Source organism: Hordeum vulgare, chromosome 5H (genome assembly GCF_904849725.1).
Source record: "Hordeum vulgare subsp. vulgare chromosome 5H, MorexV3_pseudomolecules_assembly, whole genome shotgun sequence".
NCBI classification, from domain to species: Eukaryota; Viridiplantae; Streptophyta; class Magnoliopsida; order Poales; family Poaceae; genus Hordeum; species Hordeum vulgare.
The window spans coordinates 484616428-484640066 of NC_058522.1; the positions used below are offsets into that span (position 1 = coordinate 484616428).

At 44.7% G+C, this 23639-nt stretch overlaps 1 protein-coding gene across 1 annotated transcript; it reads left to right on the forward strand.

Moving 5' to 3' along the window:
* Positions 1-19434: 19434 nt before the first annotated feature.
* Positions 19435-20882, forward strand: LOC123399643. The gene is made up of 2 exons (XM_045094036.1): positions 19435-20323; positions 20443-20882. Exons 1-2 carry the CDS (start codon positions 19526-19528, stop codon positions 20467-20469), a joined length of 825 nt encoding a protein of 274 aa, XP_044949971.1. The 5' UTR covers positions 19435-19525; the 3' UTR covers positions 20470-20882.
* Positions 20883-23639: the final 2757 nt, after the last annotated feature.

Consider the following 23639-nt stretch of genomic DNA (forward strand, 5'->3'; position numbering starts at 1 on the left):
AGTTTCAATCATCATTCTTTTTATATGTGAAGCCATCACTTCCCATAAGATCATTACATGATCTTTCATGCTTTTGTTCTTTTCTCACTCTTTTGATCATGGCAAGAGGCAAAGCCTTCAACTAAGGTAAAGGCAAAAGATGTGATGGTGATACGATACCGTGGCAACTCCCTCAAGCTTGGCATAAGCCAAGGGGATTACCCATACCCATGCTTAGTTGTCTTCCTTTGGAGGTGATGGTGGTGGAGTTGTTGCAGAGATCTTGCGCTTGTTTAATTTCCACGTGAGCATAAAATTTTGCTCCCTCAGATCATCATTTTCCTCTTCAAGCTTCAACACCCTTTGGCATAATTCCTGCTTACTCTCCTACAAGAAACGAGAAGGGATAAACAGAGTCTTAGGTTTATTCCTTGAGTCAGGGAGGCTCGACTTCTTGAACTCCATATGGGTATTCCCAGGTGGAGGTAGAGGAGCCTCCTCCTCATCGGAACTTGTTCCTTCCTTCCCCTTGGGTTCATAATCTTCTTCCTCATCAGTGGTCCAGCCATAATGATCCAAGTCCCCATAGACCTTGGGGTTAGCAAGGTAATCAGACTCATAGCTCTCCCCCTCTTAATCTTGAGAAGACATCTTGCCCTAAATTTGCGGCAGAAAACAGGCTTGAAACGAAAACAGAGGAAATCTGCGTGATACGAGGGTCAGACCTTAGAGGAGAATATATAATGATTTTTTCACGACCAGAAGGAGTACTCCACACGAAAACGGAGTCCGGGAGGCACACGAGGTGGCCACAAGCCCCCCAGGCGTGACCAGGGGGTGGGCCCGTGCCTGGCAGGCTTGTCGCCTCCTCGCACGCTTTCCGGACTACTTCCAATTTTTCTATTTTTTCAAAAATTCCAAAACGGAAAAAAATTCCTACTGTAAAAGTTTTGGAGTCTGTTTTCTTACCGAAACACATACGTCTTCGTTTTCAGAGTCTGAAACAGGCTGATAAACATCCCTTAGGTATTATTCCGGAGTTATGATATTGATGATATTGCTTTCAACATTTATGGGAGTACCTGACATATAATGCTTGATTCTCTGCCCATTTACAACTCTCGGACAATTACCTTCCATGTTGTTGATCTTGATAGCATCGGAACGATATACTTCCTTAACAATATAGGGACCTTCCCATTTAGAGAGAAGCTTGCGTGCAAAAAATCTTAAACGAGAATTATATAGCAAGGCATAATCACCTATTGAACTCACGCTTTTGTATCCTCTTATCATGCCACCTCTTAACCTTTTCTTTGAACAACTTGGCATTTTCATATGCGTGAGCTCTCCATTCATCAAGTGAGCTAATGTCAAATAACCTCTTCTCGCTACAAGTTTGAAATCAAAGTTGAGCTCTTTGATTGCCCAATAAGCTTTATGCTCTAGCTCAAGAGGTAAATGACATGCTTTACCGTACACCATTTTGTACGGAGACATGCCCATGGTATTCTTATAGGCAGTTCTATAAGCCCACAGTGCATCATCGAGCTTCTTAGACCAATTCTTTCTAGACCTATTGACAGTCTTTTGCAGAATTAGTTTAATTTCTCTATTGCTTAGCTCTACTTGACCACAGGACTGAGGGTGATAGGGAGACGCAATTCTATGGTTGACATCGTACTTAGCAAGCGTTTTACGGAAAGCACCATGAATGAAATGTGAACCACCGTCGGTCATTAGATATCTAGGGACTCCAAATCTAGGGAAGATAACTTCTTTAAGCATCCTAATAGATGTGTTGTGATCAGCACTACTAGTGGGGATAGCTTCTACCCACTTAGTGACGTAATCAATAGCAACTAAGATGTGAGTATACCCGTTAGATTTTGGAAAAGGTCCCATATAATCAAAGACCCAAACATCAAATGGTTCAATGACAAGTGAATAGTTGATAGGCATTTCCTGATGTTTACCAATATTACCTACTATTTGACATTCATCACAAGACAAGACAAACTTACGGGCATCCTTGAAGAGAGTGTGCCAATAGAAACCTGATTGCAATACCTTGTGTGCAGTTCTATCTCCCGCATGGTGTCCTCCGTAGGCCTCGGAGTGACACTTCTGTAGGATCTGTCCCTGTTCATGTTCAGGTACACGACGTCTAATAACACCATCTACTCCTTCCTTATAAAGGTGAGGATCATCCCAAAAGTAATGTCTCAAGTCAAAGAAGAACTTCTTCTTTTGCTGGTATGTGAAACTAGGTGGTATGTATTTGGCAATGATATAGTTTGCATAATCAGCATACCATGGTGCACTACGTGAAGTATTGATGACATTCAATTGCTCATCAGGAAAGCTATCATCAATAGGTTGTGGGTCATCAAGGACATTTTCCAACCTAGACAAGTTATCTGCTACGGGGTTATCAGCACCCTTCCTGTCGACAACATGCAAATCAAATTCTTGTAGCAAGAGAACCCATCTGATAAGTCTAGGTTTAGCGTCCTTCTTCTCCATGAGGTACTTAATAGCAGCATGATCAGTGTGAATAGTGACTTTGGAATCAACTATGTAAGACCTGAACTTTTCACATGCAAACACGACTGCTAAAAACTCATTTTCCGTAGTAGCATAGTTTCTTTGGGCACTCTCTAGAGTTTTACTAGCATAGTGAATAACATTCAACTTCTTATAAACTCTTTGCCCTAGGACAGCACCAACAACATAATCAGTAGCATCACACATGATTTCAAAAGGTAAGTTCCAATCAGGTGGTTGAACAATAGGTGCAGTTATCAAAGCCTTCTTAAGTATTTTGAAGGCTTCCTCACAATATTCGTCAAAAACAAAAGGAATATCCTTTTGCAAGAGATTGGTAAGAGGCCTAGAAATCTTAGAGAAGTCTTTAACGAACCTTCTATAGAAACCAGCATGACCAAGGAAACTTCTCATAGCCTTGATATATGTGGGGTATGGCATTTTCTCGATTGCATCAACCTTAGCCTTATCGACTTCAATACCCCTTTCAAAAAATTTATGTCCTAAGACGATGCCTTCATTAACCATAAAGTGTCCCTTCTCCCAGTTCAATACAAGATTGGTATCTTTACATCTCTGCAAGACTCGATCAAGGTTGCTAAGGCAATCATCAAAAGAAGACCCGTAAACGGAGAAGTCATCCATGAAAACCTCGACAATCTTTTCACAAAAGTCAGAGAATATAGCCATCATACATCTTTGAAAGGTGGCAGGTGCATTCCATAAGCCAAAAGGCATACGTCTATAAGCAAAGGTACCGAAAGGGCGGGTAAAGGTGGTTTTCTCCTGATCAGATTGTGCAACTGGTATTTGGGAGAAACCAGAATAACCGTCTAGAATGCAGAAGTGTGTGTGTTTAGACAGTCTTCTAGCATTTGGTCAATAAAAGGCAAAGGGTAATGATCTTTCCTAGTTGATTTATTCAATTTCCTAAAATTGATCACCATCCTATAGCCAGTAATAATCCTCTGTGGGATCAATTCATCCTTATCATTAGGGACAACGGTAATGCCTCCCTTCTTAGGGATGCAATGCACCGGACTCACCCAATCACTATGAGCAACAAGATAGATGATACCCGCTTCCAGGAGCTTTAGTATTTCTTTTCTCACTACTTCTTTCATCTTAGGATTTAGTCTCCTTTGATGATCATCAACTGGTTTGGAATTAGGATCAGTCTTAATCTTGTGCTGGCATAGAGTGGGACTAATGCCCTTAAGATCATCAAGAGTATATCCAATGGCAGCACGATGCTTTCTCAGAGTTTTTAGTAACTTCTTTTCTTCATGCTTTGAGAGGCTAGCACTAATAATAACAGGATATATCTCTTTTTCATCAAGATAAGCATACTTAAGAGTATCAGGCAACTGTTTAAGCTCGAACACAGGATCACCCTTTGGTGGGGATGGATCCCCAAGCAGTTCAACAGGCAAGTTATTCTTAAGGATAGGATATTGTTGTAAGACAGCTCTATCTATCTCATCCCTTTCATCCATATGCATATCATTTTCGTGCTCAAACAAGTATTGCTCTAAGGGATCAGTAGGAGGCACGGCAATAGAAGCCAAGGCAATAGTTTCATCCTTACTGGGCAACTCTTTTTCATGAGGTTGTCTACCAAACTTGGAGAAATTGAACTCATGTGACACACCTTCAAAGCCAACAGTGAGAGTTTGCTTCTCACAGTCAATATGAGCATTGACGGTATTGAGAAAAGGTCTAGCAAATATGATGGGACAAAAGCTATCTTGAGTGGTAGCAAGAACGAGGAAATCAGCAGGATACTTTGTTTTACCACACAAGACTTCAACATCCCTAATAATTCCCACACGGCAGATAGTATCTCTATTGGCAAGCTGAATAGTGACATCAATAGGTTCTATCTCAACAGGTGCAATCTCGTCTTTGATTTCATCATATAAGGATTGAGGTATTGCACTAACACTACCACCCACGTAAAATAAACCATGATAGCAATAATCTCCTATCTTAACAGAAACAACATGCGTGCCAACAACAGGCCTATGTTTATCTTTAGCGTGAGCTTTAGCAATTCTAGCAGCATCTTCACAGAAGTGAATATTATGTCCCTCAACATCGTCGGACAGGAGATCTTTGATAATAGCAATCCTAGGTTCAACTCTAATTTGCTCAGGGGGTGTAGGTGTTCTAATGTAGTCTCTACGTATCACATTTGAAGCTTTAGAATGATCCTTTATCCTAACAGGGAAAGGTGGTTTCTCAATGTAAGCACTGGGAACAATAGGATCATTATAGGCAATGACTTTCTCTTCAACTGGATTGGGTTTAACTACATTGACTTCTAAAGGAGGATTATATTTAAACCACTTCTATTTGGGGAGTTCAATATGAGCAGCAAATGATTCACACAATGAAGCTACTATCTCAGAGTCAAGTCCATACTTAGCGCTAAAGTCACAAAAGGTATTTGTTTCAACAAAGGACTTAACGCAATCAAACTTGAAATTCATACCTGACTCCTTACCTTCTTCAAGCTCCCAATCTTCAGAGTTGCGTTTAATTCTCTCCAATAAATTCCATTTGAAGTCAATATCTCTCTTCATAAAAGAACCGGTACAAGAAGTGGCAAGCATGGTGCGATCATCATGAGAAAGCCGAGCATATAAGTTCTGAATGATAATTTCTCTCGAGAGCTCATGGTTGGGGCATGAATATAACATTGATTTAAGCCTCCCCCAAGGTTGAGTGGTGCTTTCTTTGTCATGAGGCCAAAAATTATAAATATAATTCCGATCATGACGTACTAGATGCATAGGATAAAACTTTTGATGAAATTCCAATTTCAACCGATTGTAGTTCCATGATCCCGTATCATCACATAGCCTATACCATGTCAACGCCTTATCCCTCAAAGATAAGGGAAAGACCTTTTTCTTGACCTCATCCTCGGGCAAACCTGCAAGCTTATATAAACCACAAACTTCATCTACATAGATTAGATGCAAGTCTGGATGTGATGTTCCATCTCCTGTAAAAGGATTAGCCAGCAGTTTCTCAAGCATACCCGAAGGAATTTCAAAGCAAATATTTTCAGTAGATGCAGAAGGTTGAGGAGAAACTCTTTGTGCTTCCGTTCAAGATGAAGATACCCCGAACAAGCCCCTCAAAGGATTAGTTTCCATAGTGACAAGTGACAATAAATTTCAGCACACTATATGAATTTTCCTTACCAAGTTCCACTTACCAAAGGCGCTTCACTCCCGGGCAACGGCGCCAGAAAAGAGCCTCGATGACCCACAAGTATAGGGGATCTATCGCAGTCCTTTCGATAAGTAAGAGTGTCGAACCCAACGAGGAGCAGAAGGATCTCGCAAGTGGTTTTCCGCAAGGTAATATCTGCAAGCACTGAAATTATCGGTAACAAGTGGTTGTGTGGCGAGATGATTCGTAGCAAGCAACAAGTAACAAAAGTAGTAACGGTGCAGAAAAGTGGCCCAATCCCTTTTATAGCAAGGGACAAGCCTGGACAAAGTCTTATAGGAGGAAAAACGCTCCCGAGGACACACGGGAATTTCTGTCATGCTAGTTCTCATCATGTTCATATGATTCGCGTTCGTTACTTTGATAGTTTGATATGTCGGTGGACCGGCTCTTGGTACTACCCTTACTTGGACAAGCATCCCACTTATGATTAACCCCTCTCGCAAGCATCTGCAACTATGAAAGAAGAATTAAGACAAAGTCTAACCATAGCATTAAACTAGTGGATCCAAATCAGCCCCTTACGAAGCAACGCATAAACTAGGGTTTAAGCTTCTGTCACTCTAGCAACCCATCATCTACTTAATACTTCCCAATGCCTTCCTCTAGGCCCAAATAATGGTGAAGTGTTATGTAGTCGTTGTTCACATAACACCACTAGAGGAAAAACAACATACAACACATCAAAATATCGAACGAATACCAAATTCACATGACTACTTATAGCATGACTTATCCCATGTCCTCAGGAACAAAAGTAACTACTCAGAAAACATAATCATATTCATGACCAGAGAGGTAATGAGTAGCATCAAAGATCTGAACATAAACTCTTCTACCAAGTAATCCAACTAGCATCAAGTACAAGGAGTAATTAACACTACTAGCAACCTTACAAGTACCAATCGGAGTCGCAAGACGGAGATTGGTTACAAGTGATGAACTAGGGTTTGGAGATGAGATGGCGATGATGAAGATGTTGATGGTGATGAGTCCCCTCCGATGAGAGGAGTGTTGGTGACGATGATGGCGATGATTTCCCCCTCCGGGAGGGAAGTTTCCCCGGCAGGATCGTCCTGCCGGAGCTCTAGATTGGTTGTGCTCAAGTTCCGCCTCGTGGCGGCGGCGAATCCTCGAGAAAGCCTCCTCCTGATTTTTTTTCGGAACGAAACCCTTCATATAACAGAAGAGGGGGGCTAGTGGGCCAGCAGGGAGCCCACAAGCCCCCTAGGCGCGGCCAGGGGGTGGTCGCGCCTACCAGCCTTGTGGCCCCCTGGTTGCGCTCCTGTGGCACTTCTTTGGCCCAGTATTTTTTATATATTCCCAAAAAAATCCACGTTGATTTTCACGGCTTTTGGAGTTGCGCAGAATAGGCATCTCAAACTTGCTCCTTTTTCAAGCCAGAATTCCAGCTGCCGGCATTCTCCGTCTTCATGTAAACCTTGCAAAATAAGAGAGAAAAGGCATAAGTATTGTACCGTAAAGTGAAATAACAGCCCAAGAAGCGATAAATATCAACATGAAAGCAGGATGCAAAATGGACGTATCATCTTCCTGTTGACATGCTTCAATGTTGTGTTCATGGAACCTTGGAAAGTACGAGGAGCTCCACTCAGTCCAAAAGCCACCACACTGAATCCATAGTGACCAACATGAGTAGAGAAAGCAGTCTTGTGCTCCTCACCAGGGGCTAATCTGATCTGATGATAACCTGCTCTCAGATCCAATTTGGTAAACCAGACAACACCAGACAACTCATCCACTAACTCGTCAATGACAGGAACTAGAAACTTCCCCTTAACAGTGATAGCATTAAGCATTCTATAGTCAATGACCAATCTCCACTCCCCCCCTTTTTTCTTAACTAGCTACACAGGAGATGAAAATAGACTTTTGCCAATTCTGATCAAACCAGCCTTGAGAAGTTCATTAATCTGTCTTTCTAGGTCATCTTACAGTTGAGGCACAATCCTATAAGGCCTTACATTCACAACTTGAGCTCCTGTAATTAATGGAATATGATGATCACAATGCCTCCTCGGTGGTAGTTCAGTAGGAACCTCAAAAATGTCAGCAAACTCATCAATAAGTTGTTGCATATCTGCTAGAATAGGAGTAGGATCAGTCACTTGGATGTTGGAAATAGACACACAAGTATAAGCACACTCTGTTGAATTAATTCCTTGCAGAGTAACTAATCTCCCCTTATGATGAAATGACAGCCATTGCTCTATCTAGTCAATTTTCATTGGGCTATGTTGTGCCAACCAATCTAAGCCTAGGATGCCATCATAGGTGTTAAATGGCAACAACCTGAAATCAGACACAAATTGAATGCCATTGTTAGACCAATCACAATTAAGCAAGCCATGATGACAAGGAATTGTAGCCCCCCCCCCGGCAACAGTGACATTAACTGGAGAAATAGGAGTAACCTCAAGTAGTGATTGATAATTAACATACAAGAAAGATTGAGTACTACGAGAGTCAAACAAAAACTTAAGAAGTTGGTCCTGAAGAAACACTTCTAACTGCAAAAAGGGAGCATGTGGTTCCCTTCCCAAAGCACTAGCACACAATCTAATTGACTCGACTCAAGTGTTGGGGAACGTCGCATGGGAAACAAAAAATTTCATACGCACACGCAAGACCTATCATGGTGATGATCATCTATGAGAGGGGAGCTTGGATCCACATACCCTTGTAGATCGCTAAGTGGGAAGCGTTAAGAAACACGATTGATGTAGTGGTACGTCTTCACGATCCGTCCCACGAACCGTCCCACGATCCATCCCAAGAACCGTCTCACGATCCGTCCCGATCAAGTGCCGAACGGACGGCACCTCCGCATTTCACACACGTACAACACTTGTATCTTCACGATCTCTGCCTTCTTGATCCAGCAAGAGAGACAAAGAGGTAGATGAATTCTCCAGCAGCACAACGGCGTGGCGGTGATGGTCGTGGAGCTACTCCGGAAGGATTTCATCGTGCCGTACAGAACTAGCTATGGGGTGTCAAGTAACGGCGAAGGGAGAGAGGGTTGCACTATGGCTTTGGGGTTCCAAAAGCCTCTCTCACCTCCACTATATATAGGTGGGAGGGAGGGGTGGCGCCCTAGGGAAAATCCCTAGGGTTCAGCCATCACAAGAGGAGAGGGAGGACTCCTCCTCCAACACAACTTGGAAGGTGGAGTCCTCCTTCCCCAATTCGGTTTGCCCACCTCTCCTTTCCTTTTGTCCGTCTTCGGCCGAAGTGGACCTTCTTGGGCAGGACAACAGTCCACTAAGGGCTGGTACGCCACCCTTGGGCCTCTTTGGTTCTCTCCCGGGTGGGTGGCCCCTCCCGGTGGAACTCAGGAACCCATTCGTCACTCCCGGTACTTTACCGGTAATGCCCGAAAATCTTTCGGAAGCCAAATGAATACTTCCTATATATCAATCTTCGTCTCTGGACCATTCCGGAAACCCTGGTGACATCCGGGATCTTATCCGGGACTCTGAACAACATTTGGTTACCAACGTCAATAATTCAACTATACCGAAACGTCATCGAACCTTAACTGTGCAGACCCTGCGGGTTCGAGAACTATGTAGACATGACCGAGACACTCTCTGGTCAATATCCAATAGCGGGACCTGGATGCCCATATTGGATCCTACATATTATACGAAGATCTTGTCGGTTGAACATCTATGTCAATGATATAGTTAATCCCGTATATCATTCCCTTTGTCCTTCGGTATGTTACTTGCCCGAGATTCGATCATCGTATCTCCATACCTATTTCAATCTCGTTACCGGCAAGTCTATTCACTCATTCCGTAATACAAGATCTCGTGGCTAACTCTTTAGTCACATTGCTTGCAAGGCTTGTTTGTGATGTTGTATTACCGAGTGGGCCCTGAGATAACTCTCGATCATACGGAGTGACAAATCCCAGTCTTGATCCATGCTAACACAACGGACACCTTCAGAGATACGTGTAGAGCACATTTATAGTCACCCAGTTATGTTGCGACGTTTGATACACACAAGGCATTCCTCCGGTGTCAGTGAGTTACAAGATTTCATGGTCATAGGAATGTATACTTGACATGCAGAAAACAATATCAATAAAATAAGACGATCATATGCTACGTTTATAGTTTGGGTCTTGTCCATCACATCATTCTCCTAATGATGTGATCCTGTTATCAAGTGAGAACACTTGTCTATGGCTAGGAAACCTTAACCATCTTTGATCAACGAGCTATTCAACTAGAGGCTCACTAGGGACATTGTTTTGTCTATATGTCGACACATGTATTTGTGTTTCCATTCAATACAATTCTAGCATGGATATTAAATGATTATCTTGAAACAGGAAATATAATAATAACTATTTTATTATTGCCTCTAGAGCATATTTCCAACATGAAGATCCATAACTAGTTGGATGATCACCATCTGATGATTCAGAGTCTTCAGGTGTATTGGACTGTAATTGTTCAATCATCTCCTGAACAAAATGCAACTGAACTGTGGATTTGCACACATGGTCTCTGGACCACGTTTCACCACACACATAACAGAGACCCTTAGATCTTCTAAATTCTCTCAATGTAGTCCACTTATCTTCAACAGGCTGTGTTTTAGGAGTATCAGTAGCCTTCTTACTGGAGGTAACTGTAGAAGAGACAGGAGCCGCCTACATAGAAGAATAATTGTTAATTGGTGTGACACCCTCTCCCAATTCTTCATGCAACACGGCCAACTCATAAGCAACATCCAAATCCTTGGGTTTCTACAGGACAAGAGCCATTCGCACACGTGGCTTTAACCCTGATACGTTTCTGTCGTATCTACTTTTCTGAACTCTTTTGCCCTTGTTTTGGACTCTAATTTGCATGATTAGAATGGAACTAACCCGGACTAACGTTGTTTTCAGCAAAATTGCCATGGTGTTGTTTTTGCAAAGAAATAAAAGTTTTCAGAATGACCTGAAAATTTACGAAGAATTTTTCTGGAATTTATGAAAAATACCGACGCAAGAATCAGCGGAGGAAGTGGAGCCGTGATCCCACAATCCCACCAGGCGCGGGGCCCCCCTGGCCGCACCTGGTAGGCTTGTGGGGCCCACAAAGCTCCACCGCCTCTCAATCCAGCTCTATATAGTCTGTTTCGTCCGGAAAAAAAATCAAGGAGAAGAGTTCATCGCGTTTTACGATACGGAGGCGCCGCCACCTCTTGTTCTTCATCTGGAGGGCAAATCTGGAGTCCGTTCTGGGCTCCTGAGAGGGGAAATCGTCGCCATCGTCATCATCAACCTTCCTTCATCACCAATTCCATGATGCTCTTCACCGTTCGTGAGTAATCTCATCGTAGGTTTTGGACGGTGATGAGTTGGATGAGATCTATCATGTAATCGAGTTAGTTTTGACGGGGATTGATCCCTAATATCCACTATGTTCTGAGATTGATGTTCCTACTACTCATCCACTTCTCCTACCTCTAGAAAAATTCATTTCGCAGCTCAAACCGGTGTTCTTGCTCCTCTTGCTGGGATTTTCGATCTCCTTGCTCAAAGCACCATGCTCCGAACTGTTTTTGGGCAAATTACTCCTTGGTAAGTGACTCCTCCATTGGTCCAATTAGTTTTTGCTCTAGTGCCTTATACTTCGTGTATTTTTGCTGCCTTGGTGACCATGTTCTGGAGCTTTGCATGCTAATTTTAGCTGGTACCAAGTAGTTTTGATGCGTAATATGGCCTCTAGGCACTTGTGGGAGTAGTTGCTATGAGTTTTGTTGAGCCTTGTTCACTTTTCCTTAGAATCACTAAAAATTTCAGAATTTTTCACAGATAGAAAAGGGAAAAGATGAGGAGGTTCTTAAGAGGCTCTTCAAGCCATGACCCCAAGAATGATGGAAGTGAGAAGAAGCCCAAGTATCCGGTCTCTCGAGTGGCAGAAGTTCGAGCATGCGAGTGGCCAAGCGATGTGTTCTTACGTGCCACCGGACTTTATGAGGACTTTTACTACTTGGTGGAGAACGCAGGCCTTACCGCCTTTGTTGAAGATAAGTGTCCGCAATACCTCCTCCTCACTAATATCTTCGTACAAAGCTTTAACTTCTATCCGAGGAAGAATCCTCCTATGGTTGAGTCCAACTTTATGATATCCCCTAGCGCATGTCACTCCAGGATTTTTGCAATGTTTGCAAATTACCTTAGTTGGGGATATTCATGACCTTCGTCCATGGGACTTGGAAGCTTTCATCGACACTATTGATGTAGGAGAGGAGAAAGGGGTGTCTTGCGCTAGAGCTGCTAGCATACATTTTCCCGTGCTTCGGTACTTCTCACTATTTGTGGGAAAATGTTTGATTGGCCGTGGGAAAGCTGGGTCAGTTAGCTCCCCAGATCTTGCGGTCTTGCGCAAAGCCCTTTATAATGATAAAACTTATAGCTTGGGCGCTATAGTAGCTCAACGGTTGAACACGAACCTTTCTAAAGGCATTGTCTATGGAGGTATCTATGCTACTCGTCTTGCCAAACACTTTGAGATACCTATTAGACTGGACGAGAAAGAAGAGATTCTTCTTCCCGAGAGATATCTAGATTACGATAGCATGGTTCGCCATGACTTTCTTGATAGAGATATAAATAGAAGGATGATTTATAACCTAGTGTTTAGTCAGGGTACTCGTGAGACTATTACTTTGCCTGCTCCTTCTATGTTCAATCTTTATGTAGGCAGGTACATTATTATGCCCTCGGACATCTACGCATATTGGGGCCTAGCCCAACCACAGGTGCCCGTGCCCGAGCCACCAGTCGAGTACCAGACGCCGGTTTATCAGTGGGAGCCAGAGGAGCTCACACAGCAGTGGCATCCTCAGTCCACTCCGGAGTACCACGGAGCTGGTTATTTCCCTCCATGGGAGTAGACCAACTTAGGCCAAAAGCCTACGCTTGGGGGAGTACGTGTTTCTCACCGACTTTACATTCTTGCTTACGCTTTCATTTTGTTCGTTGGTGTTCACACTTTGCCACTGTATCATCCATGCTAGTTTATTTCTTTTTCTCGTTTTCTTTTTGTGTGTCTGTCTAGTTGAGAAAACCCAAAAAGATTTTCTTGTTCTTCTTTTGCTTGTTGGGAGCTTTCCCGTGTAAATAGTTTTCTTTTTTCTTTGGGTCAAGGAAGAAGATCATGGTTACAATGTTTAGTGGCTCTCGCATGCATATCTGCTTATCTGTTAAAGATCCATATTACTTTGTCTTCTCCTTTGTGTTTGCCTGCAGATTCCAGCTTTAGTCCAATGCACGAGCACGCTTATTATTGTTCACATCATTCGATCATGCAAGTGAAAGGCAATAATGACGATATACGATGAAGTGACTGAGCCTGGAAAACCTGGTATGAACTCGATCTATCTTTGTTTTTGTAAATATGACTAGCTCATCGTTCCTGATTCAGCTTTGTTGTGAGAGAAACATGTTTGCAATGACAACTTGGAGATCATAGTTTCTGATGCCATGGTTAATTAGCTAGGAGCTTATAATGGTTTGTCTTGGATGCACACATGAATGTTGAGATGACTATGATGTAGTATGATAGGATGGTATCCTCCTTTGAATGATTCAAGTGGCTTGACTTGGCGCATTTTATGCATGTAGTTGAAACAAAATCAACATAGCCTCTATGATATTCATTTTCATGGTGATTTATGTCCTACTCATGCTTGCACTCAATGTTAGTTAATCTCAATGCATTTTGATGACTGTTGTCGCTCTCTAGTTGGTCGCTTCCCACTCTTTTGCTAGCCTTCACTTGTACTAAGCGGGAATACTGCTTGTGCATCCACCCCCATAAACCCAAAGTTGTTCCATATGAGTCCACCATACCTACCTATATGCGGTATCTACCTGCCTTTCCAAGTAAATTTGCATGTGCCACTCTCTAAACCTTCAAGAAATAACCTATTTTGCATGCCCGAACCGCTCATGTGATGACAGGGGGCTATCAGTATCTTCCATGCTAGGCGTGTTATCCTCGATATGTGTTTATTCACTATCATTCATGAGAAAGGGGCCGGTAATTGGAATGCCCAGTTCCATGCTCAAATCGAAAAGATAATTGCAAACAAAACTCCCCCAGGATTGATGTTGGTATAGACGGCACCCGAGGATTCGGCTAGCCATGCAGTGTGATTGATTGGTGGTGGGGAGTCAAAACTTTACTTTTCTGTTTGGAAACCGCCTATAGCATGTGTAGAGTGGAAGATGATGAGAACTCTTAGTCATTGTGTTGACAATGAAAGGATGCCACCCAAAATTATTATCTCTGTTTACAAAGCTTGAGTTGTGGCACCTCTGCAAATCAATGCTTCCCTGTGCGAAGGGCCTGTCTATTTATGTTCCTGTTGAGTCATCCTCCTCTTATAAAAGCACCAATTAGAGAGCACCTCTGTCGTTTTTATGCTTTGCTTTTAACTATGTTGAGTATGACTGTGAGTGGATCTTCTCTGCCATGAATTACAATGTTTAGTCAACCCTTGGTCTTTGAAGGTGCTTTGCATTTATGTTTTGCGGTCTCAGAAAGAGCTAGCGAGATACCATGTGTTCGTACTGCTTCATGTTATTTTGATTGAAGTGTTGACGTTTGAGACTTATTATAATTTGCTCGCTAGTTGATTATGCCATTGATATGAGTTTACCGTGAGATCTAGATGTCATTTGCTTATGTGGTTTGCTTGTGATCTTGCTGAAATTCTGGTTATGAGTTAGACATAGTTGCAACAACAAGATCAAACAGAGTTCGTCAAAGTTTTTCTTTTGTCTCTTTCAGTTTGTCAACTGAATTGCTTGAGGACAAGCAAGGCTTTAAGCTTGGGGGAGTTGATACATCTCCGTCGTATCTACTTTTTCGAACTCTTTTGCCCTTGTTTTGGACTCTAATTTGCATGATTTGAATGGAACTAACCCGGACTAACACTGTTTTCAGCAGAATTGCCATGGTGTTGTTTTTGTGCAGAAATAAAAGTTCTCGGAATGACCTGAAAATTTACGGAGAAATTTTCTGGAATTTATGAAAAATACTGGCGCAAGAATCAGCGGAGGAAGTGGAGCCGTGAGCCCACAAGCCCCTGGCCGCGCCTGGAAAGCTTGTGGGGCCCACAAAGCTCCACCGCCTCTCAATCCAGCTCTATATAGTCCGTTTCGTCCGGAAAAAATCAAGGAGAAGAGTTCATCGCGTTTTACGATACGGAGGCGCCGTCACCTCCTGTTCTTCATCTATAGGGCAGATCTGGAGTCCGTTCTGGGCTTCGAAGAGGGGAAATCGTCGCCATCGTCATCATCAACCTTCCTTCATCGCCAATTCCATGATGCTCTTCACCGTTCGTGAGTAATCTCATCGTAGGTTTGCTAGACGGTGATGAGTTGGATGAGATCTATCATGTAATCGAGTTAGTTTTGACGGGGATTGATCCCTAGTATCCACTATGTTCTGAGATTGATGTTGCTACTACTTTGCCATGCTTAATGCTTGTCACTAGGGCCCGAGTGCCATGATTTCAGATCTGAACCTATTATGTTGTCGCCAATATATGTGTGTTTTAGATCCTATCTTGCAAGTTGTAGTCACCTACTATGTGTTATGACCCGGCAACCCCGGAGTGACAATAGCCGGAACCACTCCCGGAGATGACCATAGTATGAGGAGTTCATGTATTCACCAAGTGTTAATGCGTTGGTCCAGTTCTTCATTAAAACGAGAACCTTAATATCCCGTAGTTTTCATTAGGACCCCGCTGCCATGGGAGGGATGGACAATAGATGTCATGCAAGTTCTTTTCCATAAGCACGTATGACTACATACGAAATACATGCCTACATTAGATTGACGAACGGGAGCTAGTTACTTATCTCTCCGTGTTATAGCTGTTACATGATGAATCACATCCGGCATAATCATCCATCACCGATCCAATGCCTACGAGTTTTTCCTACCGGTCCTTGCTACGTTACTTTGCCACTACTGCTGTCAGTGCTACTGCTATTACTCTGTTGCTACTGGTTACTGTTGCTACTGCTGCTATCACCCTACTTTGCTACTGATACTTTGCTGCAGATACTAAATATTTCAGGTGTGGTTGAATTGACAACTCAACTCCTAATACTTTAGAATATTCTTTCGCTTCCCCTTGAGTCGAATCAATAAATTTGGGTTGAATACTCTACCCTTGAAAACTGTTGCGATCCCCTATACTTGTGGGTTATCAAACCCATCTAGGAATCTAGTGATGTAATGCAATTCATTTGGAGTATCCTCATAAGTTGTTAGTTGATCATATAATTTAGCAAAACGCTCAACATAATCTTCCACTCTGCTATTTTGAGCTATACGAAACAACTTGCACAAAAGGGTCTAATTTTGATTTTGCCTGAACCTGCCTTGTAGAGCTGTGCAAAATTCAGACCAGCTAGACTGAGGCATGCGACGCTAAACAGATTCAAACCATTGTGCAGGAGCTCCTTCAAACTGAGCAGTGGCGAGGGAAATCCATCGATACTCAGGAACATTTCCCAAACGAAAATGGTCTTCACAACGATTTTGCCACAGCCACGAGTTGGTACCATTGAATTTGGGCATGTCCAATTGCAGAGAAAATGGAGATGTCTCATTAGCATCCGCCGCAGAGGAATCATGAGGCGAAAAAAAATTGGGGAAGGAAATGGAATCTCACGCACCTCTGAACGGAGGAGGGACATAGATGTTATGTGCCTTCCCCGGGTGGTCGTTGTCGAAGCCAAGGGTGTCGGTGGTGGTGTCGCCACGACCCAGCCTAGCGTTGCGCGACGACGATCCCCCGTCCTGCTTGGGGCCCGGATCTATGGCTTCCAGCTTAGTCATGTCCCCCTTGATTTGCTCGAGGTCGAGCATGACCTCGTCGCGGATGGCGTCAGCGGATGCCGATATGAGGCCGTCGAGCATCGAATTGTTGGCTTCGAGCATCCTGCTCATGGATTGCAGGATCGATTCCTCTTGCGCCTTGAGCTTCAAGTCGAAATCGGTGGAGATCTCTTGCCGGAGAAGATGGTACACGGCGCGGCCCTCGCTATTGAGATCCTCCATGACTCGTGATCGTCGATGGTCGCAAAACCTGGTGTGGTGGTGGTGGAGGGGAAACTCCAGGATGTAGGCTCTGATTACTAACTGTGAGGAAATTGGGTCTCACAAGGTAGCTAAGATCTATTTGTAAGGAATATGCTAGGAATACGAATTACATCAGTTCATCTCGTTTCTTCTCAGGCTCAGCTACAGCTGGCCTATATGTTCATGCAACGGCTCTGCCGCCCGTCCACCGCCCCTGGTCCACGTGACTCTCTTCGACTTAATTAGTGATGCGTTACACCCATTTAACGGGCCCAATTCGGGCTTGCAAGCCACTGGGGTAGATTCTTGGGTCGAGCCGACTTGGATCGGTCTGTCTTCTGGGCTTGCTTGCCAGCTCCGTCAGTGTGGTCGTCGTCTTGAGGTGTTGTTGATGAAGGAGCGCTGACGGCAACGGTGGTGAGGGTAGGGAGAGCCCCGATGGTGCAGCAAGGACACCATTGGGCTCGTGCGCGGTCCCTAGACCAGCCATGTCCGGCTATCCGTTGTAGGTGTGCACGACGTCTACGGGGACACAGAAGGAACCGCTAATCTTGTCACCGGCAACGGTGGGTACAGGGAGTCGCGGTGGTTGGACGACGACATCGTCGGCGCGTTCACCATAATCGTGTGCCCTGGACCAGCCACGCCTAGCTGGCCGTCAAAGGGGTGCATGGCGTCGAAGGGGACGTAGAAGGAGCCACCGATCTTCTCGTCGTCGGCCACGGTAGCTAGGTTCTTGGGGGACTGCGGTGGTGAAACGACGGCATCATCGAGTGCGGTCACCACCAGCACGCGGCCCAGAACAGCCACGCCCAGCTAGCCGGCGAAGGGGTGGACGGGGTTGACCGCCTCGCCGAGCTCCTTCATAGATCGCTGCTGGTGCTGGTGGTGGAACTCGGTGTTGGGTAACGTTGCATGGGAAACAAAAAATTACCTACGCACACGAAGTCCTATCATAGTGATTATCATCTCCAAGAGGGAGATCGGATCCACATACCCTTGTAGATCACTAAGCGGAACCGTATATAACGTTGTTGATGTAGTGGAAAATATTCGCGATCAAAATCGCAGCGCGTCCCATGATCTCATTACGATCCGTCCCGCGATCCCATCCTGATCTAGTGTTGAACGGACAGCACCTCCGCGTTCAACACACGTACAACTCGATGACGATCCCCGCCTTCTTGATCCAACAAGAGGGGCGGAGAGGTAGATGATTTCTCAAGAAAGGCGGTGTGGTGGTGGTGGTGGTGAACTAATCCAACAGGCTTTCACCTATGACACATCTAGATGTGTTTTATCAAAACCGTTGTTTCAAATATTTTCTCTTAAAAAGATCAGAATTTGGCAAATATATGTCTTTTGTTTACGTTCTCTATTGTGTTTTGAGATAAATCAAATCACATTCCTTGGCATGGGTAGTAGCTTCTTTTACTTAAGCGGGCATGCGAAGAGAGGATTATGCATGAAATTCCTAAAGCATTCTACATAACTACGCTCATATATATGTTGGCTTGCCAAATTTTCATTTGGTCTTGCAAGAGACTATCTTGTTCACTTGTAATGGATACGAGCTAGTAAGATATCCTAATGTCGGACAACTGAACCACCATCGCCCAGTGAAAATCGATCTAGCAAACTGACTTTTTAAAACTACCACCACTCGATGAAATAGATCTAGCAAACCGACTTTTCTAAACTGCCATCACTCAATATGCACGTGTCACAACAGTTGCAAAAAATACATTGGAATGGGTGTTTGCCTCGAAGAAAACTCACAAGACCGCCTTATGAGATGTGCCATCGGCGCACCCAAAAACCCATGATTCACAAGTAATTGACACTACCTGTAACCTACAATTCACAAGTAATGTACCTCTTCCGATCTGACACCCCCATGTTCTCGCGTCGATCACCCTAGAACCGTACTTCATCTTGAATCTTGATCATCCATTGATCTCGATTGGTGATGAAGTCTAGAGGTGATGGAATACGAGACATGTATTTGGCTACTTTTGCAACGAAACAAGGATCACTTGCAGCCGTGCACGGTCAAAACTCAAAGAATTTAGTGGTAGGAAGAACATAAGCCAAAGATCACAACGTTTGCAATTTGGCCGTCTTTATTGTTTTGAACATGCCAATCAATGTCCTAGGTGTGTCTCTTTTCGTGGTTGTTTTTTATTGGCGCCAAGATGAATATGATTTATTTTTTTATATTAAACGTTCTTATATTTTTTTATGGAGGGAGTAAATCCAACATTATTTTGTTAAAAAACATGGCATCTTGCTTGGAACCAACTGTTCGGCGCATGGACGACCCGCATTTTCAAATTTCAAAAACCACACCTATGGCTATGATGGCAGCCGTGGATGGATGAGCCTGACCCCGGTCAAAAGAAGTCCAGCGTGGGCCCATCCTGCAGGATCATCCTCTGTCCCCTTCAATAGCTGCTCGACACGTGCCCCCCCCCCCCCCCCCCCCCCCCCGGTCCTCTTTTCACTACCTCCGGCCATCCCTCCGTCCTCCAAAGCTCCAATCTTTCTTCCCTCCGAAGAAGACCCACCCACGTCCGGCCGGCCTCAGAGCGAGCGAGCGAGCGAGAGAGAGAGCGGCCATGGCGGGCAAGGGGAGCAAGAAGGACATCGACACCGTGCTCATGCAGGCCATGCTGGCCGCCAAGACGGTGCGTGCACAGCGCGACCGCCTCCAGCAGCTCCAGCACCGCCTGCAGGACCTCCAGGCCGACGCCGACGCCGACAAGGACAAGATCGGGGACCTCGCCTCCAACCTCTTCAAGGTCTACTACATCGGCCTGGAGGCCGGTGCCCGCATGCTCACCACCTGCATCCACCTCGCCGCCAAGAAGAGGATCGCCGGCCTCTCCCCGCCCAACATGGCCATGGCCGTCATGAACGACGAGCAGCTCCACGACGCGCTGCTCGCGCAGCAGTTCCCGGCCCGCCCTAGGTCCCAGGCGCAGGGCCTCGACCGCATCATGGCCGCCGTCCTGGCCATCAAGCTGCTGGAGGAGCACCTCCTCCCGCGCTGCGTCGAGTGCCTCGCCGGCGGCAAGGCCCCCGTCCCCGGCAAGACCCCCGAGTCCTCCTGGCCCGACAGCAGCCCGGACAGGGACGACGACGACGACCCGGTCGCCGCCGCCGCCGAGGCCCTCGCCAAGGTCGACCTCTCCGACGGCCCAGACGCAACCGCCAAGTCCGGCTCCAGCAAGCAAGCCAGAGGCGGCGGCGGTGAGGTGGGCAAGGCGCTGGACTACATGTACCGCGCGTGCAGGATCGCGAGCCTCGCCGTGAAGCACATCGACGTGGGCGTCTCCGTGCTCTCCCGCTTCATGGAGCCCAAGAAGCTGGCCAGCCTCGCCGAGTTCTGCGCCGACCACGCCTACATCTCCGAGGTCTGTCCTCCAAACTCTTTTCTTCTTCCTCCGATCCTAGTCCTAGATGAAAATGATGAATGAATCCATGGATGGATGGATCTGACGGTGGAATCCATGGATTTGTTGGCTTGCTGCAGGAGGGATTCTATCTGGCATCCGATTGATCGATCGACGCTGTGCTGATCCAAGCCATATGCATGCTCTCCTTATCATCAGTCTTTTAATTTACCATCCATCCAGATCCAGGCCTGTGGTTTCAGTTCAGTTTCGTCAGATTTATGTGCTGCCTGCCATGCTCTTCTATTCGTATTCAGTTTGGTCAGACTTGTGGTTCCTGGACGGCCAGCATGCCTATCTAATCTATCTCAGCTTCATCAATTAGCTAGGGGAAACCAATGTAGTAGTATTGTAATGTTGATCTTCATCTTATCTTATCTGTGGGACTTCACTTGATCGAATCGAATTGCAGGAGCTATCTTAAATTCTTAATTAGATTCATGTATGGTGCTAGTTCAATATCGCATTTGTGGACGATTGAATCGAACCGCATGAAAAAAATGGGATTTTGGACGTGCTACTACTATGTGTTTTCCTTAGTAATCATGTTCGTTGTGATTCTAGCTTGCATCCCCAGCATGCAGGCAGAGTTGTGGTTTCAGTTCAGTTTGGTCAGGTTTATCTGCTGCCATGCTCTTCTTGTATTATTTGTGCCTAATTGATTCCTGGACGGCCGTGCCTATCTATCTTAGGGGTAATCAATGCACCAGTGTAATGTTGATCTGCATCTTATTCTGCGGGACTTGATCGAATTGAATTGCAGGAGCTGGAGTATCTTATATTTTTATACGTGTTTCAATCATGTTCTGTGATGCCATTTTTCTGTTCGGGTCCTAGCTTGCATGCTCAGTTTGTGAATCATGTTTTCTTTTACGTGGCATAAGAATACCGTCTTCGCTAATCGTCCTACATGCCTCTCTTTTTTAGCTGCATCGTCCTACATGCTGGTTTATGAAGGTTCAGTTTGCCTTGTGTTATTACTAATCTTCCCCTATAACGCGGGCCGGGCTTAGGCGGGCGCGGGACGAAGAAAGAAACTCCAAGAGCATCTTCTCCTTTGTCCTTTTTTTCAGTGCTACTATTATGTGTGCTATTCTGATTTCCCTGTGCTTCCTTTGAACCATTCTATTGAAGATAGAAGTATAGAACCAGCATACACGATCTGGAACATTTTGATTTTAGTTGCATAGTTTGTTTTAGATTAATTTCAGTCGCATTGCTGACTGTAACGAGGTTCTATCTGTCGCTTTACTTCATCTATATATGCTCTCTGTTTCATGCAAAACCTTTTGATATCAGTACAGTTGGCCTCATATTACTCTGCTGCATGCAATAAATCTGTGTTAAATTAATTTCTGGACAACCGTGGCTATCTTAATTAGCTTCATTAGGGGTAAATGTTGTATGCAGTGTAATGTTGATATGCATGTTGTATGTGAGAAAACCGAATGAGATTCAAATTGCAGTTTCAGCGCATGTCAAAATTGTGATTTTGGACATGCTACAACTAGTATGTGTTTACTCATTTTTCTGGGATGTTTGCTTTACTATCATAGGATAGATTCTGTTCTGTTTATCTTGCATGCAATCCGTGGATGAACTACTTGGTAGGAGTACTTACAGGTGCCCTATGGGATGTCACCAAGTTGGTGCTAGAGTTGTTGTTGAGGATATCAAGGCAAGCACTGCGATGAGAGGGCACTGCAATTGATTGTCTCCGCGGGAAAGATGCTTCCCGGTTGGGTAATACGATGGACAGAATGGCTGATGTGGGGGTATGACGACGAACAGAGACTATTGTAGGGGGTATGACGATAAACATAATCTTCTTTTAAACATGTGTTGACGCATAGCTGAGAGGACACAGCATTTTTTTTCTCAAATTTTGATGCTACGCTTGATGTTAGTATGCAAATGTGCATGTGCTATATATTCCCTCCGTATCTAAATAATTGTAGTAGTTGAAAAGAACTAAACTAGTTTTTTACAACTATAATTATTTAGGTATAGACAGAGCATTTATTAAATCTCGTTCATGTTGGGCTGCTGCAAACAGGCCCTAAACATACTAGCCGCAATTCCTTACAATGACAACACAACCACAGCACTAGTAGTAGCATATAAGTTCTTCTCTTGCTGATCAATCAAAGTAGAACTACGCTAACCTCATGATCCAATCAGTCGTATTTGATGCGGCAAATCAGTAATACATGCACAGTAGCAACTATAACTACTACTCCCTCCGTTTTAAAATAATTGTCTTAACTTTCACTACTGAAAAACGGGCCTTTGGTCGGGACCCTTTAGTCCCGGCCACGTCGCCCCAATTCTCAATGCCTCCCTCGAGGCTTTAGTCCCGGCCCGTAAGGAGCCTTTAGTCCCGGTTCGTGTCCCAAACCGGGACTAAAGGGCTACGTGGTGGGCAGCCCGCATGTGCGCCACCTTCAGTCCCGGTTCGTGCCCCAAACCGGGACTAAAGGTCTGACACGTGGTGTTCCATGGTGGTGACAACCGTTCGTATCCCCCTTTAGTCCCGGTTGGTGGCTCAACCCGGGACTAAAGGTCTGACACGTTGCCTGCCGTAGTGGTGGCAACCGTTGGTATCCCTCTTTAGTCCCGGTTGGTGGCTCAACCCGGGACTAAAGGCCCAAACGGTTTGCATCCCGCTACCCAAAACCACAACCGAAGCAGAGTCTCTGTCACGTCGCCATTTCTCTGTTCTTCTTCCTCTCTCGCTCTCGCTCTCTGTTCTTCCCCTCTCTTCTTCCCTTCTCTTCTTCCACCATGCCAACTCACTTTGGAGAGGTGCTCGCACATGGCAAGACCAAGCTCGATGTCGTGTACACGAACGAGAGCATGGAGGTGCCGCATTTTCTTAGACAGTTGAAGGAACGATGGCTTGACGCCGCAGTGGATCATGAGAAGTTCTTGGGGCTTGATCTGGAGTACACGGCCGATCATCGCGGTGTTGCCGTCATCCAACTATGTTTCAAACACCATGTCTTGATCTTCCAATGGGCGAGGTAAGTTTTGAGGCTTTCTTTGATCCAAGGTAATGACATTGTAAGTTTATTTGTTTCAATCATAGTTGGTTCCCTTCGAATAGTTGTAGTGAAGCAATTTTGATTAGTTGAAGAGGAACACAATCTGATTGGAATAGTGTTCCATAATCTGAAAAATCATATTAGAATCAACTAGTGTTTAATATGTTCCATTGGAATCATAGTTGGTTCGCTTCAAATAGTTGTAGTGAAACAATTTTGATTAGTTCAAGGGA